Source organism: Nomascus leucogenys, chromosome 23 (assembly GCF_006542625.1).
Source record: "Nomascus leucogenys isolate Asia chromosome 23, Asia_NLE_v1, whole genome shotgun sequence".
In the NCBI taxonomy this organism is placed as follows: Eukaryota; Metazoa; Chordata; class Mammalia; order Primates; family Hylobatidae; genus Nomascus; species Nomascus leucogenys.
Window position 1 is genome coordinate 21,616,295 of NC_044403.1, and position 27,036 is coordinate 21,643,330.

The 27,036-nt window shown below is 37.1% G+C and overlaps 2 protein-coding genes and 1 pseudogene across 2 annotated transcripts in view; all 3 read left to right on the forward strand.

Moving 5' to 3' along the window:
- Positions 1-27,036, forward strand: part of LRP6 (LDL receptor related protein 6) — a 155,779-nt gene that overhangs the window by 63,392 nt on the left and 65,351 nt on the right. The window contains exons 3-7 of the mRNA XM_003265508.4: positions 2,444-2,641; positions 18,906-19,102; positions 22,031-22,162; positions 24,696-25,092; positions 26,134-26,305. Of these exons, the coding sequence (XP_003265556.1) occupies positions 2,444-2,641; positions 18,906-19,102; positions 22,031-22,162; positions 24,696-25,092; positions 26,134-26,305 (1,096 nt within the window). The remainder of the gene's footprint in view (positions 1-2,443; positions 2,642-18,905; positions 19,103-22,030; positions 22,163-24,695; positions 25,093-26,133; positions 26,306-27,036) is intronic.
- On the forward strand, positions 5,182-6,538 carry LOC115832852 (annotated as a pseudogene).
- On the forward strand, positions 10,484-10,973 carry LOC105738874 (small integral membrane protein 26). The gene has a single exon (XM_030805005.1). It carries the CDS (start codon positions 10,533-10,535, stop codon positions 10,818-10,820), a length of 288 nt encoding a protein of 95 aa, XP_030660865.1. The 5' UTR covers positions 10,484-10,532; the 3' UTR covers positions 10,821-10,973.

Genomic DNA, 27,036 nt, shown 5'->3' on the forward strand with positions numbered 1-27,036 from the left:
ATTCTGGGTAGTATCCAACTATTGTCCCCAATCTAGGGAGCAGTTTGCTTTCTCTTCCTTAAAAATCAAGGCTCTGACCTATGACATACACATTGACTTTAGAATTTAAGAGATATAGGTTTGAATTTCTGTTCTTCATTTATTAGCAATGTGACTTTGAGTGATGTGCTTACATTTCTCAGTTTTCTCATCAAAATGTGGTGATGAACAAATAATATTTTGTAGGGTTGCTTAAGGCTTAAGTAAGATAATGTATGTAAAGCCATTAGCACAGTGCCTTGTATGTAGAAGGTGTATTTATTCCCCTACATGATATTCTCCTCATCATTTCTTTGAGTAAGCAATTCATATGAAATAGTGGAGACATCAATATGCATAAGTAGATTCATTTCAGTATTACCATTCCACCGATTATTTGAGTAAAACTTATACCTGAATTTCATTTGAGTTTCAACACATTTATTAAGTGCCTGATCTGTTTCATAGCACCCTCATTACCTTTTTTTTTTTTTTTTTTTTTGAGACTGAGTCTTATTCGGTTGCCCAGGCTGGAGTGCAGTGACACACAATCTCAGCTCACTGCAACGTCCGCCTCCTGGATTCAAGCGATTCTCTTGCCTCAGCCTCCTGAGTAGCTGGGATTACAGGCACCTGCCACTACAGCTGACTAATTTTTGTATTTTTAGTAGAAATGGGGTTTCACCATGTTGGACAGGCTGGTCTTAAACTCCTGACCTGAAGTGATCCACTCGCCTCGGCCTCCCGAAGTGCTAGGATTACAAGTGTGAGCCACCGCTCCTGGCCCCTCATTAACTTTGAAAATATGCTTTTAAGTGAAGTATAATACATTAAAGAGTTTTTCTTTTTTTTTTTTTTTTTTTTTTTTTTGAGACGGAGTCTTGTTGTCCAGGCTAGAGTGCAATGGTGCGATCTCGGCTCACTGCAACCTCCGCCTGCCAGGTTCAAGCGATTCTCCTGCCTCAGCCTCCCGAGTAGCTGGGATAACAGGCGCCCACCACCACTCCCGGCTAACTTTTTTTTTTTTTTTTTTTTATTTTTAGTAGAGATGGGGTTTCACCATGTTGGCCAGGCTGGTCTCGAACTCCTGACCTCAGGTGATCCACCTGCCCCGGCCTCCCAAAGTGCTGGGATTACAGGTGCCTCGACCTCCCAAAGTGCTGGGATTATAGGCATGAGCCACCGTGCCCAGCCCAAGAGAGTTTTTCTTTTACACCAAAGAAAAATTTCTTTTTCTGTAATGAGACTATTAGACTTTTCATTTTTTATTTTGAAAAGTCTTCAAACTTGTGGAATAGAAGCAAAAGTAGTATAGCAAACCCCTCTATATCCTAACTACAATACAATTAGCATATTTAGGAAATTAACATTAGTACAGTACTATGTAATTTGACACTACATCAGTTTTGCCTTTTCCCCCCAGTGATCATAGCATTTTTTTTTCCTGCTTCATCAGTCTAAGATCATACACTTGATGTAGTTATCATGTCTCTTTGCTCTCCTCCAGTCTAGATTGGTTCCTCACCCCCCTTTTTTTTTTTTTTACTTTTATGACATTGATATTGTCAAAGACCAACTGTTTTGTAGTGTCTCTCAACTTGAGTCACACTGTTTCCTCATAATTTTATTTGGGGTATGCACTTTTTGGGGGCAGGAATAATATGCAAGAGAGACCATACAAAAGACACTATGTTCTGCAAAGGTATATCACATGAAGAGGTATATAATGCCAGTTTGTTCCCTTTTTGGTGATGTTAATTTAGATGACTCAGTTAAGGTGGTATCCACTGGGTTTATTTTCTCTAAAGTTATCACTTTCTTCTTTGTTGTTAATAAGTAATCTGTGGGGAGATACATTCAAATGGTGTAAATATCCTTTTTACCAATACATTTTGATTCAGTGGTTTTTGAATCCTTGATGATAGTTGTTTGAATCAGGTATTACCAGGGCAGTTGCAAATGGTAGATATTAGAATTTCAAAATACAATTTCTAAGAGTTTTAGTGTCCCTAAAATGATGTGTTTTGGGTTTGTTTTGTTTGTTTGTTTGTTTGTTTTTGAGACGGAGACTTGCTCTGTTGCCAGGCTGGAGTGCAGTAGCACAATCTCGGCTCCCTGCAATCTCCGCCCCCGGGGTTCAAGCGATTCTCCTGCCTCAGCCTCCTGAGTAGCCGGGACTACGGGCACACACCACCACCATGCCCAGCTAATTTTTGTATTTTTAGTAGAGACGGGTTTTCACCATGTTGGCCAGGATGGTCTCGATCTCTTGACTTCATGATTTGCCTGCCTCAGCCTCCCAGAGTGCTGGGATTACAAGTGTGAGCCACCGCGCGCAGCCTGAGCTTTCTTTAATAGTAATAATTACAGAGTATTTGATTGATGTCTGCTCTGTCATGGCTTTAATTATTTTTATGATTTTTAGGTTCATGTACTGGACAGACTGGGGAGAAGTGCCAAAGATAGAACGTGCTGGAATGGATGGTTCAAGTCGCTTCGTTATAATAAACAGTGAAATTTACTGGCCAAATGGACTGACTTTGGATTATGAAGAACAAAAGCTTTATTGGGCAGATGCAAAACTTAATTTCATCCACAAATCAAATCTGGATGGAACAAATCGGTAAGATTACTTTATAAGAATTAGAAAAAACTTTTAAGAAAACTCCATGAAGCCCTGATATATTCAAAGTACAAAGCCTAATTTTATTAAGAAATATGTTTATTTTTGACTAAGTGCCAGAGGGGAAGCAGAATAGTCTTTTAGTTAGCTGTTTAAAAGTGCTTTAAAAGTAATTACATTTATCATCCATCTTGATAGCATTTAGAATTTACAGACTGTATTTCCTCTTTCCTTACTCTGAGCTAACTTAGTTCTTCAGTGGTTCTCCACCAGGGGTAGCATCTTTACTCCCTTTGTTTGGAAATGTGTAGAGAATGTTGTTTAACCCAAGGACTGGGAGTGCTACTAGTATTTTACTTCAGGTGGTTGGGGGAGGTCCAAGGTTGCTAAATATCCTGCAGTGTGCTGGGCATCAGTACAACAAAGAGTGTCCCACTCAAAATTACCAGTAAAGCCCCCAAGTCCTGCTAATGGAACTTTGTTTGATAAAACTCTACACTAGGATGGGGTTTGGCCAATATTTTCTGTAAAGGCTCAGATAGTAAATATTTTAGGCTTATGATCTCCGGTTCAACTACTTCTGCTACTGTAGTTTAAAAGCAGCTATAGTAATGCATAAGGGAATAGGCATGACTGTTCCAGCAAAACATTATTTATTTATTTACGTATTTATTTTAGACAGAGTCTCACCTTGTCATCCGGGCTGGAATGCAGTAGCATGACCTCAGCTCATTGCAACCTCTGTCTCCTGGGCTCAAGCAATCTTCCTGCCTCAGCCTCCTGAGTAGCTGGGACTATAGGCACACGCCATCACACCGGGCTAATTTTTTGTCATTTTTGTAAAGATGGTGTCTCACCATGTTGCCCAGGCTGGTCTTATCCCCTGAGCTCCAAGTGATTCACCGGCCTTGGCCTCCGAAAATGCTAGAATTACAGGCATCAGCCATAGCACCTGGCGTAAAACTTTATTTGTAAAGCAGAATGAGCCTGTGGGCTGTAGTTTGCTCATCACTGGACAAGGAGAAAACCTACTGCATGTACCATACATTTCAGTGTTCAAGGAAGACAAAGTCTATAAAACATAAACATAGAATTTCTTCTCAGATTATGTTCAGATTTTTAAAGACATTTTATATTTGGATTCTTTTGTTTTAATGATAATTTTGGTTTTTGATCTCAATCTGAGACCTCACCAGATGAGAGTTTTTGGTGATTGTAGGATTTTTTCAAAGTATAAACATTTGTCAATTATCTGAACTAAGAATAAGGAACATTTAGAAGTATTGAAAACCAGGAAAGATTTAAAGAATTCAGTTAAACTTTTTGTAATCATGGAGTTGGAATATTTTTTGCCTTCTTTCAAAAAAGAGTGAAATGACATATAACAGTGTGGTTTAAAGTAAATTTAAATGTCAAAAAGTAAGTGTATGATGAATATAGAAACAACTGCTGTTTTTGACCTCAAATCTGGCTGTGAGGGGGAGTCTAGGAAGATGGATGTAGCCATGTCATAGTTTTTTTGTTTTTGTTTTTAACTAAAACCTACAGAAACTAGATAGCAAATCCAAAAACATGGATAAAGTTGACTATAGCCTTAGGCATTCAAAGGTACAATTAGATAAGGGCAAACCACCAATAGCCACAAGACCTCCATGTTATCACTGTCTATGCAAGAGTAAGCAGGGAGACTTAACAGGGTGTCTCATAAGACTTGAAAGCAGGGGAACGCCAAAATAGCCACAACTATTTGCTGGACAAGATGGTGGGTTATTTTAAGAACAGCAGCTGAAATGGGAGGGTGGGAGGATTGCCCACTCCAATATTAGGCAAGTGCAGTATGACCATGGTAAAGACAGAAGAAACTAGAGCAGTCTAGCCCCAGAGAACTCTCAAAATGGAACTACTGAAATGAACCTGCCAGAGTGCTCATCCAGGACAGAGCACCACACTGATTAAAACAAAATTGAATAGGACAGAATAATCCAAATTGAGCAGGATAGGGACAATAGAATAGAGAAGAACAGGAGGGGAAGGAAGGAAGGTTCAGATAAGGATGGGAAGATCAACGGCTAGTAGATCTCAGAAAGCAAGCTACTAGGTTTTTGAACATTATGTGAAAACAACAGAGGAATGAATTCTGTGACATTAGAAAAACTACCTTGAACTCTACATTATTTTAAAAGTTCACGAACACTAATTTTACATAGACAAGAGAAACAGAAAAGCATCAAGGTAAAATCCCATTTAAAGTTATTATAAAGGAAAAAACAAAAGCTCTTATAAATAAAAGCACCCCAGAAAAACATGACCACAGAACAGATCAAACCTCTATTATAAAATGAGCTGGAGAAGGAGGAGGCTGCGAATCACTTACAAATGACGTGGAAGCAGGACTCAAACCCTAAGTTCCAGGAGGGTGAGCAAGTGCTGTGCTTTCATGGACTGCTTCTTCGTGAAGCAAAATGTGTAAAGGTTGCCATAAAGGACAAACAAGTAAAATACTTTGTATATTACAGTGGTTGGAATAAAAATTGGGATGCATGGGTTCCAGAGAGAAGAGTACTCAAATACATGGACACCAATTTGCAGAAACAACTTCAAAAACCCAATCAGGAGCAGTATGCAGAGGGAAGATGAGAGGGGCTGCCCCAAGAAAGAAGACATCTGGTCTGCAACAGAAAATGTTGAAGTGAAAACAAAAAAGAACAAACAGAAAATACCTGGAAATGGAGATGGTGGCAGTACCAGTGAGACGCCTCAGCCTCCTTGGAAGAAAAGGGCCCGGGGTAGATCCTACTCTTGAAAATGAGGACACATTCATGAACAGAGTTGAAGCTAAAAAGTGAAGATTCCTGAAGAGCTGAAACCATGGCTCGTTGATGACTGGGACGTAATTACCAGACAAAAACATCTCTTTTATCTTTCTGCCAGGAAGAATGTGGATTCCATTCTCCAGGATTATGCAAATTACAAAAAATCTCCTGCAAACACAGATAATGAGTATGCTGTTAATGAAGTTGTGGCAGGGATAGAAGAATACTTCAATGTAATGTTGGGCACCCAGCTACTCTAGAAGTTTGACAGACCACAGTATGCTGAAATTCTTGCAGATCACCCTCATGCACTCATGTCCGGGGTTTATGGAGCACCACATCTACTGATGTACAAATTGGAGCAATGTTGGCCTATACACCTCTGGATGAGAAGAGCCTTGTGTTTTTTGTTGTTGTTGGTTTTTTTTTTTTTTTTTGAGATGGAGTCTCACTCTGTTACCCAAGTGGGAGTGCAGTGGCATGATCTCAAGCTCACTGCAACCTCTGCCTCCCGGGTTCAAGCGATTCTCCTGACTCAGCCTCCTGAGTAGCTGGGATTACAGGTGTGTACCACCACGCCCATCTAATTTTTATATTTTTAGTAGAGGTGGGATTTCACCATGTTGGTCAGGCTGGTCTTGAACTCCTTACCTCGTGATCCACCCGCGTCAGCCTCCCAAAGTGCTGGGATTACAGGCATGAGCCACCACGCCTGGCAGAGCTTTGTTTTATTACTGAATTATCTTCACTGTTTCCTAAAGTACCTGGCAAAGAATTCTGCAACATTTTTTAGTGCCCAGCAATTATGAATGGCTCCTCCAGAGCCATCAGAAAGCCGTCTGAGAGACGCTCTCACTCACTTATGTCTGGATCTCTGTAAACACATTTTTGTTCTTAGTCTTTCTCTTGTACAAATGATGCACTTTGAAGATGTTATTGTACAACAATTGATATTTTTCTGTTTAATTTTAAACAGAGAAAATAAAAAGAGTAATAGCTCCTTTTTTCCTATCTTACCTTTTTTTCCCACTTCAAAGTTCCTGCCAGTGTATTCAACAATGGACAACAGAGGCACATGCTATAGAGTGTTTTATTGCCTAGTTGACAGAGCTGCTTTTGAATGCTGGTGGTCCTGTTCCTTTGACCCTATGTACTTTTATAATATGTGTTCATGCTATATGACAAAATGCTGTGATTCCTAGTGCCAAAGGTTCAATTCAGTGTATATAACTGAACACACTCATCCATTTGTGCTCCCTTTTTTTTTTAATGGTGCTTAAACAGCCCATTCTTTGCAAGTCATCCATGTTGTTCCTTTGGCATTTAACTTTGCTCAAATTGTTGAAGAATGGTGGCTTGTTGCATGGTTTTTGTATTTGTGTCTAGTGCACATTTTAACATGGTAGATGCGATTCATTGTGTAGCTAGTTTTCTGGAAAAGTCAATCTTTTAGGAATTATTTTTCAAATCTTCAATAAATTTTTTCTTTAAATTTCAAATAAATAAATGAGTCTAAAGTCATTTAGAAACCAGTATGACATGTGAAAGGATAACATAAGATTAGAAAAATTCAGAAATGACTCACGCCTATAATCCCAGCACTTTGGAAGGCCAAGGCAGGCGGATCACCCGAGGTCAGGAGTTCGAGACCAGCCTTGCCAACATGGTGAAACCCCGTCTCTACTAAAAATACAAAAACTTGCTAGACGTGATGCACACCTGTAATCACAACTACTTGGGAGGCTGAGGCAGTAGAATCGCTTGAATCCGGGAGGCAGAGGTTGCAGTGAGCCAAGATCATGCCATTGCACTCTAACCTGGGTGATGAGCAAAACTCTGTCTCAAAAAAAAAAAAGAAAAATTCAGAATTGAAATGATAGAACTTAAGAAAGAATTAAAAAAATCACTTCAGAAAAGAAAACTAGAAGGGACACTAGGTTGAATAAACCAAAAAACCTTTAAATAGAGGTTGAAAAGGAGGAAAAATTTAAAGACCAAAAAGAAATACAGAAACACAAAAGATGATTTGAGAGAAAATGATAAACACTGAAGATAGGCAAAGAAGAAACAACATACAGATAATAAGACTCTTTAGAAAGAAAAGCAAAGCAAGGGAATAGAACAACTATGAACTGTAGAAAAAGTTTCTTACGAGAAGATTTGTGACTGGGCACGGTGGCTCATGCCTATAATCCCAGTACTTTGGGAGGCCAAGGTGGGTGGATCGCCTGAAGTCAGGAGTGAGACCATCCTGGCCAACATGGTGAAACCCTGCCTCTACAAAAAATACAAAAATTAGCCAAGCACGGTGGTGGGTGCCTGTAATTCCAGCTACTCAGGAGGCTAAGGCAGGAGAATCGCTTGAATTCTGCAGAGGTTGCAGAATCTGTTCACTGCAACCTCTGCCTCTTGGGCACAAGCTATCCTCCCACCTGAGCCTCCCAAGTAGCTGGGACTGCAGGTGCACACCACCACACCTGACTAATTTTTTGTATTTTTAGTAGAGACGGGATTTCATCATGTTGCCCAGCTGGTCTTGAACTCTTGGACTCAAGTGATCCGCCTGCCTTGGCCTACCAAAGTGTTGGGATTACAGGTGGGAGCCATCATGCCTGGCCATAAATTTAATTCTTATAGTAACTACATTGGTGTGGTCATAATTAATATTGTTATTCTGAAACTTTGTATTGTTGCATCAAGTAAGTATTAGGACATATATTGCTCCTGCATTTGGTAGATTCTTAATGGGCAAGAGAGGAATTATAGATGTTATACTGCAGAGGTTAAGTCAAACTGATAATTCCATATTTTAATGGAAAGTTACTTACTAGTATGCGCTTATTAGGTATTTTATCTTTCAAAAACATGTATACCCAACTGTGTTTGTTTGTTTCCTGACTATGAACACTGAAGGAGGACTAGATCAAAAATGACCAATTGAGTAGCAATTGAACATTTACAGTGCTGTGTGCAGTGAACTTCTGTAGCACCCAAATTGTGGTATTGGGAAAAACCATTCCACCTTAAAAGAAACCAAGCCTTTCTGGCAAAATTGCTGATTCTAGGTTGTGGGCAAGAAATGTACATGCTGAGCTGGAACATTGTCATAACAGATAGTAAGGAGGCTGTTAAAGACTATTTAGGGTCATTTCAGAAAGACTGGAAAAATGACTACAGAACTCCCACTGGCCAGAGATTGGTAGAAACCTGTGAAGTGTGTTCAAATTCTTGAGTTCATAATGATATTTTAAAAAGGAATTGGTTACTCTTAGATTAGAGCATCATAGGAACAAATTTATTACCTTGAACATTAATAAATACCAGAAAGAAGCAATTTATCCTGCTTTTCCTATATGAGGGTACCTCTGGCTAACAAAATAGTAGATATGGGAGAACTATTTCAATTGATAAATGAAAAAGAAATGACAGAATTGCAATACCACCATTTTATAACTTTGGTGAACGAGTGGGTCTAGGTGGTGAGCGTCGATGACTACTAACATCGCAAGAAGAAAAAGAACAGACATTATTTGCCTTCTGATATAAGAACACACTACTACCTACTATTTTGTCAAAGGGATCAATTCAACAAGAGTCTGGTCAAGGTTGTATATCAGCTGGCCATTTGTAGGAAATACAGAGGACAGAGAAACATTGAACTGCACCATGAGAGTACATCAGCAGATCTGGACATATAAATGAAATATCTTAGGTACTTTAACAGAGAGATTGTAAGGAAGAGACAGACAGGAAAAGAGACTTGAACACCCTACCAAAAAAAAAAAAAATTCTTAGAACTGATCAACAAATTTGGTAAAGTTGCAGGATACAAAATCAACACAAAAAGATCAGTAGCATTTCTATACACAAACAACAAACTAGCTGAAAAAGAAATTAAGAAGGCAGTGTCATTTACAATAGCTATAAGAAATTAATAAAATACCTAGGAATAAATTTAACCAAGGAAGTGAAAGACCTTTTCAGAGAAAGCTACAAAACACTGATGAAAGAAATTGAAGAGGGATACATACAAATGGAAAAACATTTCATGCTCATGGATTGGAATAATTATTATTGTTAAAATGACCATACTACCCAAAGGAACCTACAGATTCAGTGGAGTCCCTATTAAAATACCAATGACATTCTGCACAGAAATAGAAAAAAAAAATCCTAAAATTTGTATGGGACCATAAAAGACCCTGAATAGCCGAAGCAATCCTGAGCAAAAAGAACAAAGCTGGAGACATCATACTAACAGACTTCAAAATATACCACAAAGTTGTAGTAACCAAAACAGCATGGTACTGGCATAAAAACAAACATACACCAATGGAACAGAATAGAAAACCCAGAAATTAATCCATGCATCTATAGCCAATTGCTTTTTGACAAAAGTGCCAAGAACATAGATTGGGGAAAGGATAGTCTTTTTAATAAATGATGCTGGGGAAACTGGATATCCACATGTGGAAGAATGAAACTAGACACCCACCTCTCATACAAAAATCAACTCAAAATGGATCAAAGACCTAAGAGTAAGACTTGAAACTATAAAACTACTAGAGGAAACCATAGAGGAAATGCTTCAGGACATTGGTCTGGGGAAAGATTTTATGGATAAGACCTCAAAAATGCAGGCAACAAAAGCAAAAAATACCAGATGCATTATATTAAACTAAAAAGCTTCTACACAGCAAAGGAAACAACACAGTGAAAAGACGACCTACAGAATGAGAGAAAATATTTGCAAATTACTCATCTGACATGGGATTAATATCCAGAATATACAAGGAACTCAAACAGTTCAACAGCAAAAAACCAATTTGGTTAAAAAATGGGGAAATGATCCAAATAGACATGTATCAAAAGAGGGCATATAAATGGCCACAAACATATGAAAAAATGCTCAACATCACAAATCATCCAGGAAATGCAAATTAAATTCACAATGAAGTATCATCTCACCCTAGTTACGATATGGCTATTACCAAAAAGACAAAAAGTAATATGGTCCTCACTGGAAGTCCCACCTCTGCCATGAGCCTGCGAGAATCGAGGCACTCGCTGGCGTACCCATGTATCGAAGTGAGTTCATGGCCTGGTACCGGCGGATGTCGGTGGTCTACGGGATTGGCACCTGGTCTGTGTTGGGCTCACTGCTTTACTACTGCCGGACAACGGCGAAGTCGTCAGTAGACCAAAAGGATGGCTCAACAAGTGAAGTACCCAGTGAACTATCTGAACGCCCAAAAGGATTTTATGTGGAAACAATTGTCACATATAAAGAAGATTTTGTTCCAAATACAGAAAAGATCCTCAACTATTGGAAATCATGGACTGGTGGCCCTGGCACAGAACCATGACTGGCTGCTGAATTGTGAAAACCAGAACTTGGTTCAATATTTAAATTCGATAGTTCCCTCGATTCCCATTTTGTGTTTGCGAAAAGTGTATGTATTTAAATTTGCTGTAAAACATAATCACTAATATGCAATAAATATTTTCTTGAAGAAAAATACGGTCAAGAATGCACAGAAAAGGGAACTCTTATACACTGTTGGTGGGGGTATAAACTAGCACAGCCACTGTGGAGAATAGTATGGAAGTTCCTCAAAAAATTACAAATAGAACTACCATATGATCCAGTAGTCCCACTACTTGGCATTTACCCAAAAGAAAGGAAATCAGTGTATCGAGACATCTCCACCCCTACGTTTATTGCAGCACTATTTACAATAGCCAAGATGTGGAATCAACCTAGGTGTCCAACATCAGATGAATGGATAAAGAAAATGTGGTATATATACACAATGGAATACCATTTAGCCATAAAAAGAATGAAATCCTGTCATTCTCAGCAATATGGATAGACCTGGAGAACGTTATCTTAAGTGAAATAAGCCCAGGAACAGAAAATTAAACCATGCGTGTTCTCACTCGTATGTGGAAGGTAAATGCTGATCTCACAGAAGAGTAGAATAGGGGATGCTAGAGGCTGGAAAGGGTAGGGGAAGGAAGAGATAAGAAGAGATTTGCTAAAAAATACAGAATTACAGTTGGAAAGAAAAAGCTTGAGTGTTCTATACCACTGTAGGATGACTGTACTTAATAGGTAAAACATTATATAGTTTCAAAGAGGATACTGAATGTTTCCAACACAGAAATGTTAAATGTTTGAGATGGTGGATATGCTGATTACCCTGAGCTGATCACTGTACCTTATATATATTGCAACATTGCTGTGTACCCCACAAATATGTGTAATTATTATGTACCAGTTAAACATTTTTTAAAAGAGAGACTTTAAAAGAAATAGCAAATGAAAATGGGGCTTAAGACTAAACTATTTTTCTGTGGATGCGCACTTACAAAAAGCAATAAAACTATAAAGGCAAGAAAGTGACTAATAGAAAATCAGAATAATTGTTACTTCTGTGGAGAGGGAGGGATTGGGACAGGGTTCATGCAGGGCCTTTTGAAGTCGTCTGGGTGATTCACCCAGATCAAGTTTTTTTCCTTCATCTGGGTGAATTCATGGTTACAAGAGTGTTTGCCTTATAGTAACTTGTTAAGCTATATGTTTGTTTTGTATGCTTTTCTTTGTATTGGCTTTATTTTTTTAAAAAAAGATTAAAAATAGTCTTGAGCATGATATTACCTGTAGGTTTTTTTAATAAAGGGATTTTACCAGGTTGAGGAAGTTCCTTTCTATTCCTAGTTCATGGACAGTTTTACCATAAATAATTACTGGATTTTGTCCAGTCCTTTTTCTGCGTCTGTGGAAATGATTATATGGTTTTATTCTTTATTTTATGAACATGGTGAATTTCAGTAATTGGTTTTCAGTTGTTAAACCAATCTTGCATTTCTGGGATAAGTTCTACTTCTTTTGAAATGTTGTTAGATTTGGTTTGCTAATATTCTGTTGAGGATTTTTATGTCTTTAATAGTGAAGGATATTAATCCATAGTTTTTCTTGTGTTTATTTGGTTTTGAGATTAGCATAATATCACCCTCAGAGTCGGAAGATATTTCCTCTTTCTTTGTTTTCTGGAAGAGTGTGTGACCAGTTGATACAATTTTTCCTACAGATATTTGGTAGAATTCACCACCGAAACCATCTGGGCATGGAGATTTCTTTTTGGGAAGATATTAATTACGAATTCAATTTCCTTGTTTGTTGTAGATCTATCAGATTTTCTGTTTCTTCTTGAGTCAGTTAGTAATTTGGTTTTTTTTCCAGGAATATTTTTGTTTCATAAATTTGTCTAATTTGTTGGCATAAAGTTGTTAATGGTATTTCCTAATAATTCTTTTAGTTTGTGTAAGGCAGTGTTTCTCTTTCATTCATCACTTTATTCACAGTTTTCACAATTTGCATCTTTTTTTTTTGGTCAGTCTAGCACTAAAGGGTTGTCAATTTTGTGGATCTTTTCAAAGAATAACCAGCTTCTGGTTTTATTGATTTCCCCCCTTTATTGTTTTTCTGTTTTCTGTTTCATTGCCTTTTTTTTTTTTTTAACCCTAATGTTTTTATTTTCTTCCTTATGCTTGCTTTGGATTTAATTTACTCTTCTTCTTCCAGTGTCTTAAGGTTAAATCATAAATAATTGATTTGTGATCTCTCTCCTTTTCTAATACAGGCATTAGTATTCTATATACATTTCCATATTTTGTATTTTCATTTTCTTTTAGCTCAGAATATTCAAAAACTTTTGTTGTAATTTCTTCCTTGACTCATTGCTGATTTAGAGGAAATTGAGAAAGAAATTTCAAAAATTTAGAAAATAATTTGATTTCCCAAATTTTCTTCTGTTCATTTCTTGATGAATTTCATTATGGTCAGATAGTAGTATATTTTATATGAGTTCAGTCTTTTTATTTTATATGAGTTCAGTCTTTTAAGATTAATTCTGTCTCCTAGCATGTGGTGTCCTGGAGAAAGTTCCACGTGTACGTGAAAAGATTGTGTATTCTGTTGTTGCATGGAATGTTCTGTAGATAGTAGGTTAAGTTGGTTAATAATGTTCAAATTTTCTGTATCCTTGGTAATTTTCTATCTAGTTGTTCTTTCCTTTAGTGAGAATAGGGTGTTGAGCTCTCCAACTATATTGTTGAACTGCCTATTTTTCCTTTGATTTCTGTCAGTTTTTGCTTCATTTGTTCTGGGGCTCTGTTTTTAGGTACCTGTATGTTTCTAATTATAACTTCCTGTTGACTCTTTCTCATAAAACCTGCCACTGTATCTCTAGTTACCTTTTTATACTTAAAATCTATTTTGTCTGATAGAACTGCTCCAGCTCTCTTATGGTTACTGTTTACTGTAACCTTTTCTTTTCAATGTGTTTGTATCTTTGAATGTAAAATGTGTCTTTTATAAACAGCATATAGTGTAACCTTTGTTTTATTCAGTCTAACAGCCTTTGCCTTTTGATTGGTGTGTTTATTCACATTGAATGTCATTAATGATATGGTTGGGCTTATGTCTGACATTTTGGTGTTTTTTTTTTTTTTTTTTAATTATCTTACGTCATCTTTGTTCCTTTGTCCTTTGTATTAAGTAGATATTTTCTAGTGTGTCATTTTGATTCCTTGGATGATAATTTTGAACTGTATTTTTGGGATTTTAAAGGTAATTATTTTAGGGATTGCAACATGCATTTTGTCAAAGTCTACTTTGTGGTAATATTAATTATGTAAAGTGCATATATTTTACTCTAAGTATATCTCCATTCTCCTATCCTTTGTGCTATTATTGTCATTTATAGTACATTTCTATTATATCTAACACAGGGTTATACTTACTGCTTTATACAATCTTATGTCTGTTAAAAAGGTTAAAGGAAAAAGAGAAAACATCATTTATAGAGTTTTTGTATTAACCTGCATATTTACTATTTCTGGTATTCTTCATTTTTCCTGAGGGTTCAAGTTACCATCTGGAGTCATTTCCTTGTTCCAGTATGGTTCTGTTCTCTTCCTTGTCCTTTGTCCTTCAAATATTTTATTTTTTAAATATATTTTTTCTATTCTGTAATATTTCTTCCTTTTCACTATTTTTTCTTTATGTATTATGTTTATTCATTCCTATTTCTTAGACTTCATTTCTGAAATGATGTATTTTTGTATCTCTCATTCTTTCATCAAGTTCTGTCACCTCACTTCTGAGTTGTCTGATTCTAATTTGTGTTGTTCATTTATGACTAGTATCTTATTTTAAATACTTTGACTGTTTTGAAATAAGTTATCGGTTTAATTTGTTCTATTTCTATATCTTTCTAGCATACTTTTATTGTCTGTAGGGATGTTATTCTTCACTTTATCCTTTTCTTATTTTTAATATTAACTTATTAATGGGATTTGACTTAGTAATCTGTTTTGTTATTTTCAGGTGATGAAACTGTTTTGCTTGAGCATTTAGAAGAAGGCAGAGTTCATAAGTTTTCCAGTTTCACAGAACTCTCATGTCTGTGTGTATGTGTTTAAAAAATAATGACAGCTAGCTTTCTGGATTTTCTGGCTCTCCCACTTTCCTTCTTCTGCTTTTTTCTGTACTTTATTTTTCCATTGTTCTCCTGTACCAATCATGCATACTTTTCAGTCTGCTCCCAGGGATTTCTCTTCAGTATGACGCTTTGTCTGGAAGGGAGCCCAGGAAGGACAATTTTGAGAGTTCACAAGAGGTTAAAGTACAGTGCTAGACCTTTCAGTGCCTGACGATGAATTCATTGTATTCACTTACTCTTGAAGTGGCCAGAACGCCTCATAGCTGGTTGCTGTTCTCAGATTGGTCTACTAAGCTTTCCAATGTTGTCTGTTTTATGTGTTCTGTCCTGCCAGATGTCCTATTGTTTCTTTCTCACATCCTGCAGAGGTGCCGATATCAGTCATATCTTAATGGCTGTTGGTAGTTTTCTGTACCATGTTGTATCCTGGGTTTTACCTAGCTTTGTTGTGAATGTTGTCCATGGGGTTTGGGGTTCATTACCTGGTTGTTCTCTGTTTTCACGTGGAGGATTCATGGAGATTTTTCAAAAGCTTTGCCATCGCTGCTGATGTTGTCTTCTTAGATACTATTACAGCCTCACTGTGGTGAAGGGAAGCTTCCTTCCAAGGTTAAGTTCAGATGTCAGAACTCATGACAGCGGTCCTGTGGTATGATTAAAGAAAGATTTATTACTCACACAAGTGGGCAGTTCTGAGAGAGGAGCAGAAGATGACTATCTGGGAGGAGGTCCAGAAACAAAAACTAAATGAGGGCATGCAGGTGTTTTATAAAGGATAAGTCCAGTTGGTGCAGAGTTCAAAAGAACCACCTTGCAAAGTTCAAAGAATCTCAAAGAGCTAGCAAGAGGTGCCTGGTAGGTATTGGCAGTAGTGAGCTTTATCAGTAAGTTGCAGAATGTGGCAGACATAGGCAGGAGATGATGCTCAGAGATTGCAAGCACTATATGAAAACTTCAGTGAGGTTGGGGGGAGTCTCGGTTTCTTTTCTGTGGTCTCCAGTGTGGTGATCCATTTTTTAGTTTCTGTTATTGTTGTGACCTACTATTGAGGAACTAGGCTTGGATCTTACCTGCCACCTTGGTTCTTAGCAGCCACGATCAACTCCTCCTTGAAGTAACTTGTGTTTCCAGATGGGGATCAGGAGGTAGGCTTACTTGGTAACCTCAGCCAGAGAGAAGAAAGGGGAATACTCTGTGTGGTTATCCCTACTTTCAGGAACAAGTCATAGTTGGCTGGACAAATCCTTATATCACCCTTGCATGATAGTGTTCTTAGTTCTGCCTTTTGTTCAGCTCTGTTAATTATGTATTTTCTTAAAAACATTTAATTTTATCAAGCATCCCCAGAGTGTTTAGTAAGTCTACCTAATTTGTGCACCTTACCCTTGTGTGGGATCCTTGGTATATAAATAAGCTAGAGTTCTACTCTCAAAAAGGTTATCTGTTATAGAGTTGTTGGATAGGTAAACAGTTATAAAACAGTTCACTAAGTGTTATGAGAACGTATAGAAAGAAAACAAACTTGGCTTGTGGCGGGAGGAAATTAAGAATGGCTATGAAAAGAAAGTGACATTTAAATTTAATGTTACGGTGGGGTGCGGTGGCTCACGCCTGTAATCTCAGCATTTTAGGAGGCCAAGGTGGGCAGATCACCTGAGGTCAGGAGTTTGAGACCAGCCTGGTCAACATGGTGAAACCCCATCTCTACTAAAAATACAAAATTAGCCAGGCATGGTGGTGCATGCCTGTAATCCCAGCTGCTGGGAGGCTGAGGCAGGAGAATCGCTTGAACCCTGGAGGCAGAGGTTGCAGTGAGCCAGGATCACGCCGCTGTACTCCATCCTGGGTGACAAGAACAAGACTCTGTCTCAAAAAAAGAAAATTAATATTAGTATGGTATTTACTGATTCTAATAAGCCATTGATTTTAAGAACTTACTGATTTTAAAAACTACCACATGAAATGTTCACATTGTAAATATTACCCTTATATCAGAAATGTTAAAATACTGAAAATATGTGTCTTAAAATTGAGGAATCATTAATGAAAGTATTAAGTAGCAAGCATAGTGCTGAATGGCTTTTGCATATGTTATTTAGTCTTCACAGTAACTCAGTGAGGATAGATTATTACCTTCCGTTGACAGATGAAGAAATAAAACTTGCAGAAATGGTGTCAGTAATAAGTGTCAAGGGGGGATTTAAGCTTACCTCTGATTTCTAAGTTTATGCATTCAATTAATATATAAAATGAATATAGCTTTTGGGGATTTTGCCTTTTCCATATGTTTATTTTCCTATGTTTAGTTCAGTAGAGTGAATTTCAACTTTTCACGTAATGATATACAAAACTTTTTGAAGGCTTTTTTTTTCCTCTAGTTTTTCAAAGCAGTTCTTTAAGATGGTGAAATGCCAAGTAACTTAGTTTTAACTACTCTTTTTCATTTGTGTTACTTGTCTTTTTTGGCAGCTTTCTCAGTTCTCTCTCTGTTTCCACCATGAATTTTGGAAGACTTTAGTGTGAAATATACAGGCCTGTTTAAAATTGAACGTAAACTGTGCCATCACCCTGTAAATAATATAGTCTCTTTAGTAAATTTAATAAAACTGTCCATTTAAAAAGTGGAAGAAAGCACTTTAGGAGAAGGTATTGTGACAGTTCTCTTTGGGAAATGAGAAGGAATAGTAAGCTTTTTACTTAGGGAAGAGAGGATTAAGGAAAATGAGAAAACTGGTGATATGGGTTGGCAGTGCAGGTATCTTGTCTGAATTTATAATGCTTTAGACTAAGACCATTCCATGTGCAATCACAGGTGGTAATCCTGCTTACACATAAAAATGATCTTAATTGCTTTTAATTTAATATGCTGGTAGTCTGTTAGATAGTAGAAATCATCAGTTAACCTCAAGGACCTGAAAATTGAATCATCTTTCTTAAGATATATGATACTTTTAATTTCTCTTCAGTAGCTTATGTTTTCCCTTCCCTTTTCCCTTCATTTTTCTTTCCCTTCCTCCCTCTCTGCCCATCTCTGCCTCCTGGGTGGGCTATTGGGAAACTTGGATTTGTGAAAATATCAAAACATGTATTTTCTTGAATACTATTTTGACTCAAAACGTGATTTGTTCATTATTCCAGAGCATTTGCTTATTCTATAACTCTCTCTGATACTCTACAAAGTTCTTTGCCTTAAGTACTAACCTGTCTACTTTTCCTTTTAAAAAGTATGTATTGCTTGTGAAAATTTTGGATCTGGTTTGTCTCATGAACATATTCCACCACTAACAGGACTTCTTTTTGGCTGCCTGAATATAGGGAAAAGCCAGCTAAGATGATCATTTGCTGGAGCTAGACTGGGGTTTGCAGGGAGAGTGCTACCTGCATGCCGTTTTGGCCTCATGTTTATGTTTCATTCTCAGTTATCAAAACCATAAGAAGTGATGGACAAAACAGGCTCAGGTTCTTTGTTCTTCCACATCAAGAAGGAAAAAACCTATTGCTGATATAAATCTACTTCAGTGCCAACTGTAACCCCTGTGATTTTTCTCATTGCTTACCTTTCTCTGTCTGAAGACATGAATTATGTGAAAGGATGGAAGCTGTGAGTCCAGAGATGGTAGTTGAAGAGTAGGATTTGACAGCAGTGCAAACAGTGAAAAAGCAGTGCTCTCTCTCTGCCGGGTGTCTTGTACTGAACTTGAGGCCCGCTGCAAAGTTAGGGACTATTCCCAAGTGCTTGTTTGGGGCTTTTGGATACCTTAAAAATATATATGAATTCATTATGTAAATTATTTTTATAGGTGTATTTGACCTAATGGTATGTATTACTCAAAATTTGTATGTGTTAATGTGAACTAAGATCATTTTAATGGGAGAGGTGACGTTATGATAGAAGAAGAAAATTTAGAAATAAGTTTAAATTTTTCTCTTTGTGTTAAATAGGCAGGCAGTGGTTAAAGGTTCCCTTCCACATCCTTTTGCCTTGACGTTATTTGAGGACATATTGTACTGGACTGACTGGAGCACACACTCCATTTTGGCTTGCAACAAGTATACTGGTGAGGGTCTGCGTGAAATCCATTCTAACATCTTCTCTCCCATGGATATACATGCCTTCAGCCAACAGAGGCAGCCAAATGGTAAGTGATCCTTGATTTTTAAATTGCAAGTTGGAACAGCTTTGTAGCACTCTAATGTCTGGCTTTAGTGAGGATCAGGTGGAGGGAGGGCATATCCAAAGATAGTTGGCGGGAATAAAAAAGAGTTAAAATCCTGCTTGGGAGGCTGAGGCAAGAGAATCACTTGAACTCGGGAGGCCAAGGTTGCAGTGAGCTGAGATTGCGCCATTGCACTCCAGCCTGGGAGACAGCAAGACTCCATCTCAAAAAAAAAAAAAAAAAAAAGAGTTAAAATCCCAGCACTTTGGGAGACCGAAGCAGGCAGATCACATGAGGTCAGGAGTTTGAGACCAGCCTGGCCAACATCGTGAAACCCTGTCTCTACTAAAAAATACAAAAATTAATGGGGTGTGGTGGTGTGCACCTGTAGTCCCAGCCACTTGGGAGGCTGAGTCAGGAGTGTCACTTGAACCCGGGAGGTGGAGATTGCAGTGAGCCGAGATTGTGCCACCGCACTCCAGCCTGGGCAACAGAGCGAGACTTTGCTCAAAAAAAAAAAAAAGGGAAAATGTAAAAATATAATTCAGGTTAGGCAATAGCCTAGACCATTTGTAGCCTGTCATTACAGACCACCTCAGTCTTTTTGCGTCAGCAGTTTTAGAGGCAGAGAAGAGAGAGATAATTTAAAAATTGAGATAGCTTATATGCTAGGCTTATACACAAATGAATTTTTTTGTTCATATTATTTCTTTCAATATGTAGTTGAATGTGTTGATGTGTGTTTAAAAAACAAACTCTTGGGCCAGACGCGGTGGCTTATGCCTGTAATCCCACACTTTGGGAGGCCGAAGCAGGTGGATCACTTGAGGTCAGGAGTTTGAGACCAGCCTGACCAACGTGGTGAAACCCTGTCTCTACTAAAATGACAAAAATATTAGACTAAAGCTGAATGAATACGAAGAATGGGAATAGATTAAAGTGAAGGACACTGAAAGCCAAGAAAAGTAATTATGTTGAAAAGTCATATGCCTTGGGAAGATTAACATAGAAGGGATAAGCAGAAAAAAGGGGAAAATGAAAATCAGAGAAAACTAATTAACAAACTTTGGAAGGAGAATCGCTTGAACCCAGGAGGCGGAGGTTGCAGTGAGCCAAGATCGCACCATTGCACTTCAGCCTGGGCAACAAGAATGAAATTATGTCTCAAAAAAAAAAAAAAAAAAAAAAAACCACACACGCACACAAAAAACCCCCTCTTCTTTTTAAATGAAAACTCCGTTAATCTAGAATGTATTTGAATTTAAGTACCTCAGCTTGCTAAATAAAATACCTACTTAAACTTTTCTGTGTACTCCTCCCACCTTGTTTTCCTTAGTTTTGGTTCTGTGTTTGGTCAGCCTTTACAATGACTTGGGCAATGACTGCTGAGAACTTGTGAGAGAGGACTGGAATTAGGTTTAAAAGGAATATGAGAATGTTAAGGGTTTGGCACTTTCGTGTAAATAAATGTCTGGCATCTGTCTGAGTGTATTTCAGATTTTATTACATAGCCAAAAATGAAGAGATTTTGCAACATGTGTTGCTTTATATTAGCTCTCTCCATTTAGGGGGAGATAATCAAATATTGAAAGTGTTATGTTGGAATCTGATGATCATGAGCCCATAAAAATGTTTTTAAGTATATGTGTTACTCTTCTGTACCGAAGAAAATGTTCAGTCACTTGTATGAATTTTTTTATTCTTCATAGCCCTCAAAAGAGAATTTTCCCTGTTTTTTGTTTGTTTTTTGAGATGGAGTCTTGCTCTGTCATGCGTTTATGTGATCACGACTCCCTGCAGCCTCAAACTTCTAGGCTCAAGGGATCTTCCCACCTCAGCTCCCTGAGTAGCTGGGACTACAGGCATATGCCACCACACCTGGCTAATTTTAGTATTTTTTATAGAGGTAGGGTCTCACCGTGTTGGTGACCCAGGCTGGTCTCAAACTCCTGGGCTCAAGTGATCCACGCGCCTTGGCCTCCCAAAGTGCTGGGATTATAGTCACGAGCCACCGTGCCTGGCCTCCTGTTTTTCTTTTTAAATGGCATTGTTGGTCCTTTATGTTTTACTAATTTGAGAATTTGCAGTTATCTTTCATGTTGGTTACTTTTATCTTTCATGTTCCATTGGTCTCCATCTTATGTTGATTTTTTCTATGAGTATTGTTTGGACATATCCCTTTCCATAATTTCCAAAGTTTGCTAATTAGTTTTCTCTGATTTTCATTTTCCTCTTTTTTCTGCTTATCCCTTCTATGTTAATCTTCCCAAGGCATATGACTTTTCAACATAATTACTTTTCTTGGCTTTCAGTGTCCTTCACTTTAATCTATTCCCATTCTTTGTATTCATTCAGCTTTAGTTCCTATTAGTCAGTAGAAACCTTAACCTCCAGTTATACTGTTCACCTTATTATCTTACCCAGTTTATAGCCCCCAAAGTTTTATTCAGATAGCTTTACCATACTTGAAATGTCCTCTTCATCTATCCTTCCTATCCTTGAAGGCTGCTGTGCTATATACTCCATAAAGCTCTTCTTCAATTCTTTAAACCTCAGTGGTTTTTTTCCCATTTAACTCTATACTTATTGTCTATAATATGCAAAATAGCACTTAGTTTTATTGTTTTTTTTTTAAGTTTTACTTTTTGTTAATTTTGTTTAACTGACTAAATTGTAACCTCTTTTAGGGCAGGGATCTCCTGCTTTACCTGTTGTGTGTTCCTCTTTGGATACAAAATACTAAGTAAATTCACACTCATTAATTCCCGTCTTTGCAGATGGTTTGATAGTCAAGCACCTGCATGACATTTGGTAATAATTTTGGCTTATCACATTTGTTCATGTTATGGTTGTTAACCTTTGTGTACTTAGTAATCATTGGTATTAATCAATGTGATTTATATTTGACAGCCACAAATCCATGTGGAATTGACAATGGGGGTTGTTCCCATTTGTGTTTGATGTCTCCAGTCAAGCCTTTTTATCAGTGTGCTTGCCCCACTGGGGTCAAACTCCTGGAGAATGGAAAAACCTGCAAAGATGGTAAGAAGATATTATCCAAAATGAAAAATTTTATAACTATTGGAATTCTTCATGATTTGTTTTCTCTATAATCAGCTCTCTAGGTTACACTGCTTTGGGAGACCAGTCACTTAATTTCACAGTCTTCACACATGGTTATAGAATAGGAGTGTTTTGTTCTATGGCATCACTTGAATGCTATTTTATAAATTATTTTAGCTTTTTAAATAACATATTTTTGAAAAAAGTTACATGTTGTATCTTTTCTGTCAAATCTCATGGTCATTGATATCACAGTTGATAACTATGGAAATGAGTATTCTCATAAAGGATATATTTTTAACAGGTAGCGTTTGTGAATAAAGAACCTCTGTGAGAGAAAGTATGTTTATTAAACTTGTAGCTACAAAGAATTCCATGAGATATGTTTTATAACAAATTATTTAAGGATATTTTAAATTGCTTTTTAACAACAGAGAGATGCTTTCAGAGCTAGGAAAAAAAATCCGTATTTAAAACAACTTCTTTTTATACTTAAGAAACACACTTTGCCTCTTCTCCTTACTCTTAATTCCCTATAGAAAGAGGGCATTTTGGAGAAAGTATACTGATTTAGGGCATTTTAAGGGACTTCCAGTTTGGAAGAACACCAGTTCTTCTGTTTTTCTTCTTAATGAGAATGTTATTCTTCATTCTCACCCCTATGGATCACCATCTGGTTCTCTAGCAACCAGCAAGACCTGGTAAGAAAATTGTTGTATTTAGCTGTGGCTTCTTTATCTAACTCTGAAAAGCAGAAGCCTGTGTTTTGGAGTGTGTTAGAATCCCTGGCAAGGGGGCCAGGGAGTCAGAGAGATGGAATTGAGTCTGTGTACGGGATGTTTGTTATGACTTGGCATTGATAAATTATCCTCATAGTAAAAGGTGAAGCTGGCTGACTCTTGTCAAATGGTTTCCATGGCAGACAACAATTTGGTTTCAATTTAAAACAAAAGGTTTTTGTAATGTTGCTTTTTTCTTTAAAAATGTAGCCTGACTTTAAAACAGAGGATTTGTTTTAGCAATAATGGTCTATCTACTCCCTCACAGCAGTGCAAGTGTACATATTTAACCAGTTTTGAATTTCATATGTGCATTTGGCATGTAGTAGCCTTAAGTTAACTGTTCTGTTTTGATCACCTTGCTCAAATTAACAGCTCTATGACTTCTTTGTGAAGTTCTAGGCTGGCTCCTTTTGGTTGTTAGCCGGGGCAGTGAATTGTACAAAGTTATTCCTACTTGGTTCCTGCAGTGGCATTTGGGCTGTATTTTCTTCAAGTTGGAATTCATTTATAATTAGCTCTAGAGAGAAAGAGCTGATATTGAGAGGCTTCACTCCTCTTCTCAGTTTTTTGACTTGTAATTACAGATTGATTCTTGAAGTTTATATGCCAGTATTTTGTTTTGGACTCATTTATTTAGCTGGGAATCTTTTCTTGTTCTTTCAGTTGTCAATTTGCTTACTGTCTTTTATTAGTTTCTTATAGTTAGATGATTTTTTGCTGGTGGTTTACTTGAACATTTAAAATGAAAAAAGATTGAGCTCAGTATCTTCATTCTTGGTTATGTGGTTAAATATTTGGGACTTGGGCTTTAAACAGTTCATAAATAAACCTAATTTAAAATTCAGTGAAATAAAAATCTGAAAATCTTTATTTTTTAATAATATTGGTAAGTATTAGTTAATATTTCTTGAGTACTTAAATGTTCAGTACCTTCCTGAGTTTTAGATTTATCTCCTTTAATCCTTACAGCAACCTTACAGGGTATAGATGGGGAAACTAGGCTTAGCGAGATTAGATATTTTCCCAAAGTTTGTGTAGTTTCTTGAATCAAATTATATTGGATCCACAACTCTTAACCACTGTGTTATGTTTATCTGGTTCCTTCCCTCCATTGCAGCTGTTTGCTTCTCCATAGCTTGCTTTGTCCTCAATTCTGTGAGGTATTGCCCTGTATTTCTCTTTGTTAAGACAGTTTTACTGAGATGTAACTTACATATCATATAAAATCCATCCATTTTTTAAATGTACAACTCAGTGACTTTTTAGTAAATTTACAGAGTTATGCAGTTATCACCACAATCCAATTTTAGAACATTCCTATCAACCACAAAGATTCTTGCCCTAAATTTCTTTATCTTAAAAAAACGCTTCTTGAACAAAGGATCTATATCCTACATCTCCTTCTCCTTTAATACTCAGCTACTTAGCTTCTTAGTCATTACATAGTCATTATTCATTGTAGTTTTAAATAGCTGGATTAATTCCAGTGAAACCATAGAGTGTATCACAACTTAATTTGGAGAGTTAGCCATTAAACAGCTTGACCTCAGAGTAGACTCTTCCTATTTCACTGTATTACTTTCCATTTCCACTCTAAAGAGAGCTCATATCCTTTTGTGTTAATTTATGTATATTTTATATTTATTTTTCAGTTCTTGATTCTTTATCTAGAGCAGGTAAATTTTACCTCTGGGTTTCAAACTATTCTTCATTTCACTTTCTTGTCCTAGGTGCCACAGAATTATTGCTTTTAGCTCGAAGGACAGACTTGAGACGCATTTCTTTGGATACACCAGATTTTACAGACATTGTTCTGCAGTTAGAAGACATCCGTCATGCCATTGCCATAGATTACGATCCTGTGGAAGGCTACATCTACTGGACTGATGATGAAGTGAGGGCCATACGTCGTTCATTTATAGATGGATCTGGCAGTCAGTTTGTGGTCACTGCTCAAATTGCCCATCCTGATGGTATTGCTGTGGACTGGGTTGCACGAAATCTTTATTGGACAGACACTGGCACTGATCGAATAGAAGTGACAAGGCTCAATGGGACCATGAGGAAGATCTTGATATCAGAGGACTTAGAGGAACCCCGGGCTATTGTGTTAGATCCCATGGTTGGGTAAGAAGCTCTACTGATAGTAAATTCTGTGTGGTGTTTCTCTTTTTCACAGGTTCCTAAAAACATTGACTAAGATAACATGACATATATATTGGTTTCCAGTAAACAGCTCTTTAATGGCTATTTTTAGGATATGGTGATTAGAATACAATCTCAAGTGTAAAAATTGCTATTTTTTTGCCTTGGATGTCTTAGATATTTTTTCTTTCTAAATTAAGTCCATGTTTGCTGACTTTGGGTGTTGTCTGCAGATTTTGCTCGGATTGCATCATTACCATGAAAAATGTGGAAAGAAATTGTTTTCAGAACTCTTTCCCTTTCCCTAGAAGCTTTAATTCCATTTTCAGTACTTTATAGTAAGAATATAGCTTAGTTTTATTTCCCTAAATACATGAATGACTTGATTTCCAAAACTTTGTCAGCCCATGCAGCTTTACTTCTAGTTTGTTGTTGTTGCTTTGTTTTGCCATGCCACCCTGATCATAGTCCAGGGAAGTACAACTTTTTACATACTCAACAATTTTATTGTTACTTTGAGATTTATTCTGAGGACAAGCATAGTGACAAATTACACCTCAGTATATACCAATGCCTTAGAGCCATCTAAACATCTAGGAGCCATAAGAATCACTTAGCACTGCAGGAAGAAATAGTTATATTTTGAGAATTCAGTTTGCCATCTGACTAATACTGCTGGGATAAGCCTTTTGTGTCAGAGATGACAAGCCATCAAGGAAAAGACAAAGTTCATGGAAAAGGGCACAAAAAATATTTAAAAAAAGAAGTAAAACTGTAATGGCATTATTGGGAGGCATTTTCAGGACTGGCTCTAGAACACGCTGTTTGATCTGAAAATTTCCCACAATCTTATATGCTGCTGGGATAAATGTCTTAAACACACTCTTCATATTTTTTTTGTTTCCCTTCCTTGGCATTAACTGATGATACCAGTGTAATAGGAGGGGTGGATCCCACCTTTAGAATATCTGCAAGTTAAATTTTATTATCTATTTTTAGCTCATTTTTTGTATACTTCTATAGGTACATGTATTGGACTGACTGGGGAGAAATTCCGAAAATTGAGCGAGCAGCTCTGGATGGTTCTGACCGTGTAATATTGGTTAACACTTCTCTTGGTTGGCCAAATGGTTTAGCCTTGGATTATGATGAAGGCAAAATATACTGGGGAGATGCCAAAACAGACAAGATTGAGGTTTGTTTTTTGCTTTTTCATTTTCAAGTCACTTTTATAATGGGTTTTGAGTCGACAGTATAATAATTTGAGTACAGATATTCTTTCTTCTTAACAGTTGTCTGGGGTGCCAAAGGTACTTTTTACAGAAATTTTACTCAACCTTCATGATTCTAGGGATAATATATTCTCTTCCACATAATCCTAGGATGGAGAGATGTATTGGTATGAGAAATGGCTGCTGATCAGTTTCTAGTCTTAAAAGCTTGTGTAAGTGATTTTCCTCATTTTGGGTAAAGCCACTGCCTGAATTTCCTAGGGGCAATTTCTGCAAACCAAAATTATGTAAGATCTATTCTGGAAGAACTGGCTATCCTAAGTTAGGAAAACAAAGCCCATATCTATCTATCTATCCATCTATCTATCTATCTATCTATCTATCTATCTATCTATATCTTTTATTGCTGTTACTGGTGTTGGGGCAGATGGTAGAATATATTAAATATTATGATGGTTACATGCAAACAATTTTAAAATTGATTTATGGGCTGTGTGGGAACAAGACTAATTAACCAAAGCTTGGGAAAAAATATTTACCAAGTGGGAGAATTAAGTCTGTGGCAATCAAATAGATTATGGTGAAAATAATCAGTGATTAATATTTTATCACAATGTTTTGTTAGTGGCATATATCCCTGATATTGGTGTTAAGTCTAAAATTAACAGCTTTGAAGTAGACTTTGCTACAGGTC

What these genes read in the sequence shown, in the direction of transcription:
- LOC105738874 (XM_030805005.1), top strand. Translation starts at nt 10,533, where the DNA reads ATGTATCGAAGTGAGTTCATGGCCTGGTACCGGCGGATGTCGGTGGTC.